General features: G+C 41.4%; 1 protein-coding gene across 2 annotated transcripts; it reads left to right on the top strand.

Moving 5' to 3' along the window:
• Positions 1-252: 252 nt before the first annotated feature.
• On the top strand, positions 253-4432 carry LOC109764139 (putative lactoylglutathione lyase). Of its 2 annotated transcripts, XM_020322984.4 has the most exons (10): positions 258-382; positions 497-713; positions 804-928; positions 1024-1088; positions 1180-1250; positions 2068-2290; positions 2384-2431; positions 3430-3537; positions 3636-3776; positions 4095-4432. In XM_020322984.4, exons 1-10 carry the CDS (start codon positions 295-297, stop codon positions 4137-4139), a joined length of 1131 nt encoding a protein of 376 aa, XP_020178573.1. In that variant the 5' UTR covers positions 258-294; the 3' UTR covers positions 4140-4432. The 2 variants fall into 2 exon arrangements, with proteins under 2 accessions (XP_020178574.1, XP_020178573.1); XM_020322985.4 differs by lacking the exon at positions 1180-1250 and having other exon boundaries at positions 253-382; positions 2078-2290.
• The last annotated feature ends 5848 nt before the right edge of the window (positions 4433-10280 follow it).

Here is a 10280-nt window from a genome sequence, read left to right as displayed (position 1 = left end):
CTCATGGACGATGTAAATCTTATCTGAGTCAATAAACCTAGCCATGATGGCCTTTAAAAAAAAGGATTTTCGCAGACAACGGCACGCGGAGATTTGTGCATAGCATCCAACGGCCGTCGTTCCGTCGCGCTGAGCGAGGAAATAGCGAACGTCGGTTCGTTATCATTTGCGAAAAAAAAATCACGAAGTCGGCGCGCCCACGTGACCGGTATGTCCCACCTCTCGAGCTCACACGCTGACAGCCCCCCCCCCCCCCCCCCCCCCCCAATCCCCCTCCCCCGTCCGTCTGGGTCGATGGCTCGCCTCCTCTCCCCCCTCCCAATCGTCGCCACCGCCGCCGCCGCCGCCTCCCCCTCCCGCTTCCGCATCCCCGCCGTCTCCGGTACACGGCTCTTCTCCCCGCCCGTCTCGTTTTCTTCTCTGGTCATCGGTCATGTGGAGATGGCCTTGTCGTAACGTGGTGCCTCGTGGTTTCATTTTTCTTTTACCGTCCCAGTCGCGCGGCGTCAGGCGCTCTTCGGCGGAAGAGTAGGGCTGAGGGTGCCCGCGAGACTGTCAACGAGGGGAGTGAGCGCCGGCGCGGAGGCGGGCGGGCCCGCAGCTCGAGCGGCCACGGTGATCAGCCCCGAGGAGGCCGTGGAGTGGGTCAAGAAGGACCGGAGGCGCCTGCTCCACGTCGTCTACCGCGTCGGCGATCTTGACAAGACTATCAAGTAAGTAAGCCGACCCCGTCCCTCGTTCGCGATGAATTTGCCTTGACCTCTGCGGTTTCGTCAATTTCGGATGGGGTTGCTGTCCTCTAGGTTTTATACGGAGTGCTTAGGGATGAAGCTGCTGCGGAGAAGGGACATCCCGGAGGAGAGGTACACCAACGCCTTTCTTGGGTACGGACCAGAGGACTCGCATTTTGTTGTGGAGCTCACTTACAGTAAGCTTCAAATGTCAAAACATCCATGTCATCTCTTTGTCTTCCAGAGACTACTTTTTTCTATTGAATTAACTCGCGAATTCATTTACTGGCAGACTATGGTGTCGAAAGTTACGATATTGGGTCTGGTTTTGGTCATTTTGGAATTGCTGTTGAGGATGTAAGATTCTATCTCCATAGCTTTTTTTTTCAGTTGTTGAGGTTCAGTGCTATGCCAGTCGGTCTAATATTTTTACTTCTGCTTTCTGTAGTTAAGAAGCACTAATCGCGTGTCAAGTATAAGTAGCTCATCTATAGCTTTCTTCTACATGAATGAGCTCAGGTTCAAAACACCCACAAGTTCAAGCACCAAATCCTAGTTGTATTTGTGTTTCCTTTTCATCGACAGTTATGTCCCATGAGCCTAAGGAATATCTAGCCATGCACCATTCTTTTCTGAGGTGTTAACGCTTAACTACAGACTTAACCATCCAGACATTTTCTAAACAATAATTGGGGCTGTTATTTCATGAGATGTGTTCCGTTTCCCCATATTTTCATGTCCATTACTAACATAGATTGGACTGGAGTGCTCATGAGCCCCAAGGAACCTTTCGTTTGGGGAGGTGAATGGGGCTTGAAGTTGTGCAGTATAACCTCCGAACATCTGGGATGCATGTTTAGGCAGGATTTATCTTGACTCAAGCTAGGATGATTGTGAATACCTTTGGTTTCTTCTGTGGAAATTACGTTAAGAGTCTTCAGTAAGAACTAATAAATGATAGCTAAGCAGAAATGTTTTTTTTTTCTTTTACCATCAACTTTTGATTTGTTTGTATTAGGGATTTACTCCCTCCGTCCCAAAATAAGTGTCGCTGACTCGGTACAACTTTGCACTAAAGTTATACTAAATCAGTGACACTTTCTTTTGGACATAGGGAGTATTACTGCTTATCATTATCTTCAGCCATGATACTCAAATGTTTCCTGTATCAGGCTAGTCATTGTTTTAACTGTTACTGGAAAAATATATGTACCTTCTCTGGATTATTATGTGTTAAAATTTCAACATCTTATCCATTAGTAATATGTTGGATGATTTAATTTTACATATGCATACATCCATAAGAGCTGGCCGGAATATTAAATTTCATTGCTAGAATATTGCAGGTCGAAAAAACAGTGGAACTTATTAAAGCCAAGGGAGGAACAGTAACAAGGGAGCCAGGTCCGGTAAAAGGTGGAAAGTCAGTCATTGCCTTCATTGAAGATCCTGATGGTTACAAATTTGAGCTTATAGAAAGAGGTCCCACACCCGAGCCTTTGTGCCAAGTAATGCTTCGAGTGGGAGATCTTGATCGTGCTATAAGTTTCTATGAGAAGGTAACCTTTTTGGCTTGAACTGGGATTTCTATAGAAGTTTCTCATTTCTGTTCTGTTTGTTCCGGTGAGTTACTAATTTGTGACATTATTTAGGCATTTGGTATGGAACTTCTTCGCAGGAAAGACAATCCTCAATACAAGGTTTGTACTCTCCTGAAACCAGTACAGTGACCCACTTTATAACATCGGTTAGCTAAGTTTTCATATGATGCTTGCGGACATACAGTGTCTTTTACTTTGGTCATATAATTTAGAATACTTCAAAAGTTTATTCGAGCAATTCTTCTTGGTTCAGCGTTATTGATTTAACTTTGAGATGGTAAAAGGTTTCACCCTTGGCAAGTTTGTTGTAGGCTATAGGCAAGTTTATTGTAGGCCTTTTTCTTCTGGTGTAGACAAGCCTTTTATGGTTGTAGTAAAGGTTACGAGAGGCATAACTCCATGCTCGCCTAGGCACGCATTAGAAGCTACGGAAGGCATAACTCCCTGTTGACTAACTTCTGTGTTCCCTGATACCAGTCATTAGGGAGAATCTCAGATTTCCTTCCTTCTAGGTTAAATATTTGCCTTCATAACTTTAAAATGATTTACTATGCCAAGTCCAACAGGCTGCAACCACAATGATTCAGCATGTAAACTTCGACATTATGCTATAACAGGCAGCAACCACAATGATTCAGCATGTAAACTTCGACATTATGCTATAACTGCTAGGTTGTTTTCATATGAAACTTGTCCTTCTATGACCGAGGTTTAAACTACAAAATACCTACAATTGTATAGACAATGATTACGGACTTACGATAATGTGTGCTGCTTGTTTTGACCATGACATTTTCATTCAATGTAGTGCCACGTTCAAGCTGTGTGGTCAGTGACCCATGGCTTTTTCCCATACACATGAAAATTCATGCAAATGTCAGAAAGCAATGTAAAATTTACAAATCATATATTTGAACCTTTAGGATTGTAACCCTGGCACTGCCACTTCTCATTGGTTACAGTTACCACATCTATTTGTGCAAGCACCTTTTGATATTTCTCCTCTTAATAATTTTGCATCGAAATGTGCATATTCATCATCCCTTCAATGTGAACTTTAGAGAATCTTTAAAATTCTAATTGTACTCTTTCTTTAGTATACCATTGCTATGATGGGATATGGCCCTGAAGACAAACATGCTGTACTGGAGTTGACATACAATTATGGTGTGAAGGAATATGATAAAGGAAATGCTTATGCACAGGTATATTCTATACAATGGTCATATTACAAGTGATGTTCCATTGTTTACTCATGCCTGTTGCGTTACACTTCTGATGGTTGATGTTTGTGTCCTTCCAGATTGCTATTGGTACTGATGATGTCTACAAGACCGCGGAAGTCGTTAGACAAAATGGGGGACAAATAACTCGTGAACCTGGTCCATTACCTGGCATTAGTACCAAGATAACTGCCTGCACAGATCCAGATGGCTGGAAATCAGTATGCGTTTATCTTGATTTGGTTTCACCATTCTCTCGTTTTCTCCCCTTCATGTGTGTGGGAGTTGTATTTGTTTTGAAAGATTGTCTGTTCCTGGTCTTTTTCTGTATGCCACAGCTACTGTTACTGACCATTAGCCAACAGTTTAAGAACTACATTAAACAAAGGTTCTTTTTTTGCATTGATGTCCAAACCAAAGTAGGACAGATCTCTCAGAAAACGTGTATACTAGAAATTTGTTTTTCGTTGTGCTATTGCTCTTTATTTCACAAGTAAACCTGCAGTTTATGCTCATTGTTACACTTATTTCAATTGTAGGTATTTGTTGACAATCTAGATTTTCTCAAGGAGTTGGAAGAATGAGTTTTCAGGAAGATATCATCTTCGTACAGGTTTCACTGGCCTTTTTCCTCGAGTTGCTAGCACCCCCCCATGAAATCTTGTAAAAGCTTCGAAGCGAGGTTTGTAGATAGGTTGTCCAATCTACCGTGTCATCACTGGTTTTTCATAGAGAATTAGGTTTGCTACTTCTTATGATGTAGATGTGCAATCCGTTTTGTTAGCGAAGTAAAATTATATGTGCATTTTATTCTTCTGACAAGCCAGAAAGTATTTCCAGATATGCATTTGTTCCTGCATTCAGAATTTCAGATGAACTAATCTTTGCACATTAGCTCATTCTTTGCTTGTTCAAATCCTTGGGATGCCGAAGTCTTCTTCCTCTTGCATCAATTGGCGGGACGTCGTGAACAGAACTCGTTGCAATCTCTGGGCTTTCATCTCGCCAGAGCAAACTTGTTTAAATCTAGGAGCTTATAGAAGCAGCGATCAAGAAGTTGTCATGTAGACCTGAAATGCCAGCGGCCGCACCCTAGAGAAGAAAACGTTGAAGAGGGCCTATAGAATGGTTGAGGGCCAGCCAAAGGAGCAAAATTTTACTTAGTGCCTGTCTGGTAGTCCTCTAACTCCCAACTCCTTTAACTCCCGGTTTGGAGCCGGTCCGAACAGGGTAAATCCTCGAGTTTAGAACAAGAAGTTGGCTAGCAATTCGCAGCTTCCAGTTTCTTGGTAACCATTGGGCCAGAGGAATAGGCGTTTGCACGTGGGAGATTGGATAGTGATTAGACATGAGAGGTAGATTTTTACTTCCATTCCTTTTTTGGTATAAGTTGAGAATTAAATTGGAATAGAGCTCCACGAATTAATAGGGTACCCCATGGAAAGAAAACAATGAGAATTAGCCATCTCAATTCTCATCCCCCCTTCTCACTTAAATTCTCATTCCCTCAACTCCTGTTCCCCACCTCTAATTCACACGAACCAAACATGCTACGAAAGTTGGTCTAAATTACCCCTTGTTGCCACCTCAAAGTGAGTGAGTGCGCCGTTTCGAACATGCCCTAAACCCTACTTGTAGTTTAGCAAATGTATGTAGCATGGAAGAGCGAGTGCATAGTTTCGAACATGCCCTAAACCCTACTTGTAGTTTAGCAAATGTATGTAGCATGGAAGATACCGAGGGCATTAAGAGATGGGATTAAGTTTCAAATCAGACCATTAAGACCACATTCACTCAAAGATGCTTACTGTTTAGCAAGAGATGTAGAACCTAATCATCCACCTGTAGTTTCAGCTGGGAAGAAACAAGGTTTTGCTTATACCAACTATTATCAGAAAAACAGTGGGGGAACTTCAAGCAAAGCAAATACTGCTTCTGTTTCTATGCAGCAACATACAACAAATCAGAATACTGAATTTTCTGTAGGCAATGTTCAGAAATTAAGGAAGGTGGGTGAATGTTGGAGATGTGGAGATAAATGGGTACATGGCCACAAGTACAAGCTTATCCCAAATGTCCATCTCCTACAACAGGAAACACCAGAGGAAATACAGCTAGAATCTGAAGAAAATCTATTGCGGGAGCAGGAAGAAAAATCAGAGGAACAAGAGCAAGTTATGTTCATTTCTGCTTTTGCTATAGGGTAGCAGATAGCAGTTAAAACCCCTACTGTCCTCATTCACATCAATGGCAAGAGAGCCGTGCCTTATTAGATTCTGGTAGCTCTTGTTCTTTCATCAATTAAGAATTTGCAGTTAAAGCAAATTGTCAGTTATTGCAAGTAAAACCCGGAGCTACTGCAGTAGAAGGAGGAAGCAGATTGCTGTCTACAGCAGTGGTGCCTGATTGTGAATTCCAATTGGCTAAAACCAAATTAAAGCATAACTTCAGAACACTGCGTAGCCATGATTGTGATTTTAGGATATCATTGGTTTACATCAATGAGTCCTATTGCTTTTGATATTCCAAGAAATACTTTTAGTTTTACAAAAGGGGGCTCTTGATAACCCACGGGTATAGGGGATCGCAACAGTTTTCGAGGGTAGAGTATTTAACCTCAATTTATTGATTCGACACAAAGGGAGCCAAAGAATATTCTTGAGTATTAGCAACTGAGTTGTCAATTCAACCACACCTAAAAGATTTAATATCTGCAGCAAAGTATTTAGTAGCAAAGTAGTATGGAAGTAACGGTAACAATGGCAAAAGTAACAGTAGCGATATTGTAGGAATCGTAACAGTGGTAACGGAAAAGTAATGGAGCAAAGATCAATATGTGAAAAGCTCATAGACAATGGATCAATGATGGATAATTATGTCGGATGTCATTCATCATGCAATGGTTATAACATAGGGTGACACAGAACTAGCTTCAGTTCATCAATATAATGTAGGTATGTATTCCGAATATAGTCATACGTGCTTATGGAAAAGAACTTGCATGACATCTTTTGTCCTACCCTCCCGTGGCAGCGGGGTCATAATGGAAACTAAGGGATATTAAGGCCTTTTTTAATAGAGTACCGGAGCAAAGCATTCACTTAGTGAATACATGGACTCCTCAAACTACGGTCATCACCGAGAGTGGTCCCGACTATTGTCACTTCGGGGTTGCCGGATCATAACACGTAGTAGGTGACTATAACTTGCAATATCGGATCAAGAACACAAGTATATTGATGAAAATATAAAGGGTTCAGATCTGAGTTCATGGCACTCGTGCCCTAGTGACAAGCATTAAGCATAGTAAAGTCATAGCAATATCAATCTTAGAACATAGTGGATACTAGGGATCAAACCCTAACAAAACTAACTCGATTACATGGTAAATCTCATCCAACCCATCACGGTCCAGCAAGCCTACGATGGAATTACTCACGCACGGTGGTGAGCATCATGAAATTGGTGATGGAGGATGGTTAATGATGACGATGGCGATGGATTCCCCTCTCCGGAGTCCCGAACGGACTCCAGATCTGCCCTCCCGAGGAAGAACAGGGCTTGGCGGCGGCTCCGTATCGTAAAACGCGATGAATCCTTCTCTCTGATTTTTTTCTCCCCGAAAGTGATTATATAGAGTTGGAGTTGAGGTCGGTGGAGGTCCAGGGGGCCCACAAGGTCAGGGGGCGCGCCCCCCACCCTTGTGGCTAGGGTGTGGCCCCTCTGATGTTGATTCTTTCGCCAATATTTTTTATTAATTCCAAAAATAATCTCCTTTGATTTTCAGGTCATTCCGAGAACTTTTATTTCTGCACAAAAATAACACCATGGCAATTCTGCTGAAAACATTATCAGTCCGAGTTAGTTCCATTCAAGTCATGCAAGTTAGAGTCCAAAACAAGGGCAAAAGAGTTTGGAAAAGTAGATACATTGGAGACGTATCAACTCCCCAAGCTTAAACCTTTGCTTGTCCTCAAGCAATTCAGTTGATAAACTGAAAGTGATAAAGAAAAAACTTTTACAAACTCTGTTTGATCTTGTTATTACAAATATGTAAAGCCAGCATTCAGGTTTTCAGCAAAGATTATGAACTAACCATATTCACAATAACTCTTAGGTCTCATATTTACTCATATCAATGGCATAATCAACTAGCGAGCAATAATAATAAATCTTAGATGACAACACTTTTCTCAAAACAATCATGATATGATATAACAAGATGGTATCTCGCTAGCCCTTTCTGAGACCGCAAAACATAAATGCAGAGCACCTATGAAGATCGAGGACTGACTAGACATTGTAATTCATGGTAAAAGAGATCCAGTCACATTCATACTCAATATAAATCAATAACAATGCATACAAATGACAGTGGTGCTCTCTAACTGGTGCCTTTTATAAGAGGATGATGACTCAGCAATAAAAGTAAATAGATAGGCCCTTCACAGAGGGAAGCAGGGATTTGCAGAGGTGCCAGAGCTCGAGTTTTGAAATAGAGATTGAATAATATTTTGAGCGGTATGCTTTTATTGTCAACATAACAACCAAGAGATCTCGGTATCTTCCATGCTACATACATTATAGGCGGTTCCTAAACAGAATGGTAAAGTTTATACTCCCCCACCACCAACAAGCACATTCCACTGCTGGTCCGAAACGACGGGTACCGTCCAACTAACAACAATCCTGGAGGAGTTTTGTTTGCAATTATTTTGATTGATCTGCTTTAAGCATGGGACTGGGCATCCCGGTTACTAGTCATTTTCTCGTGAATGATGAGCAGAGTCCACCCATCGTGAGAATAACCCACCTAGCATGGAAGATATTGACAGCTCTAGTTGAATACATGAGTTATTCGAGCATACAAAACAGATTATCATTTGAAGGTTTAGAGGTTGGCACTTGCAAATTTACTTGGAACGGCAGGTAGATACCGCATATAGAAAGATATGGTGGACTCATATGGAACAACTTTGGAGTTTATGGAAGTGGATGCACAAGCAATATTCCCGCTTAGTACAAGTGAAGGCTAGAAAGAGATTGGGAAGCGACCAACTAGAGAGCGACACCAGTCATAAACATGCAATGAGATTAACCAACATTGAGTGCAAGCATGAGTAGGATATAAATCACCATGAACATAAATATCATGGAGGCTATGTTGATTTTGTTTCAATTACATGCGTGAACATGTGCCAAGTCAAGCCACTCGAATCATTCAAAGGAGGATACCATCCTATCATACTACATCACAACCATTTTAATTTCCATGTTGACACGCAAGGTAAACCATTATAATGGCATGAGTAACTATAATCTCTAATTGTCATTGCAAACATGTTTCATTCATAATAGGCTATCAGGAACGATGAACTAATCATATTTACAAAAACAAGATAGGTCGAGTTCATACCAGCTTTTTCTCATCTCAATCGTTTCATCATATATCGTCATTATTGCCTTTCACTTGCACGACCGAATAGTGTGGATAATAATAGTGCACGTGCATTGGACTAAGCTGGAATCTGCAAACATTTATTTAAAGGAGAAGACAAGGTAATATGGGCTCTTTGTTAGATCAACAATAATACATGAGAGCCACTCAACATTTTCATCATGGTCTTCTCCTCTCGACCCCCAAAGAAAAGAAAAGAATTTCGAAGAAACACACTGAAATATTTTTGGCGTTTTTGTTTTTCTAAGGAAGAAGAACAAGAACGAGAAAAATTATTTACACGGGAAAGCTCCAAACAAGCACGAGAAATCTTTTTGGGTTTTCTATTAATATTACTACTACTAATTTTTTTGATTTTTCTTATGGTTTTTCAAACACACAAGAAAGCGGAAAAATAAAGTAAACTAGCATGGATAATACAATAAAAAGTATGAGCACCGACAACTAGAATGAGTGTGTGGACATGAGTATAATGTTGGTGAGAAATACGTACTCCCCCAAGCTTACGCTTTTGGCCTAAGTTGGTCTACGCCCACGGATGGCCTGATGGATATCCAAAGTTAAGTTGGGGTCGTACTGTGTTGCGGCAGGCACCGCTTGGCGAGCAGCCTCAGCTGTCCTCTCATACTCCCTTGCCTCCTCTGTAGTAATAAAGTATCTTCCATTTGCCTGAAAGTTGAAGAGAGCAGGAGCAGGAAGAGTAACAAGGACGGCACGCCGTCTATCAAAGATTAGTCGGTGCCGGAGGATTTGCTCGTTCCTCTTAAGAAACGGGTGGCGTACCATAGCCTCGTCCAGAAAAGCAGGTGGCAACTCAATATCATATCCTCTAATAGGCACATTCAAATAGTTAGTTAAACGAGTTGCATAAATCCCACCAAATAAGTCTCCATTCTTAGAACTAAGATGTAACCTTCTAGCAATAATGGCCCCAAAATTATATCGTTTATCACCTAACACCGCACATTTTACCATTAATACACCTACCGGTAAAGAGAGCAAAATAATGTATGGCAGGAAAGTGAATGCTCCCTACGGTTGCTTGTGTGATGTTTCTAGTTCTCCTACAGTGATGCTAGCAAGGAAATCATTATATTCACATCTATGAGGCTCACTAAGACTACCCCATTGTGGAATTTTGCATGCATCACAAAAATCTTCTAGGTCCATGGTATAGGATTCATCATAAAGATCAAACAGGACAATATGAGTATTACGCTTGGATGAAAACTCAAACCTCCGTACGAAGGAATCCGTGAGATAATAA

Source organism: Aegilops tauschii, chromosome 1, assembly GCF_002575655.3.
Source record: "Aegilops tauschii subsp. strangulata cultivar AL8/78 chromosome 1, Aet v6.0, whole genome shotgun sequence".
Taxonomy (NCBI): Eukaryota; Viridiplantae; Streptophyta; class Magnoliopsida; order Poales; family Poaceae; genus Aegilops; species Aegilops tauschii.
This window is presented reverse-complemented; position numbering and strand designations above follow the sequence as displayed.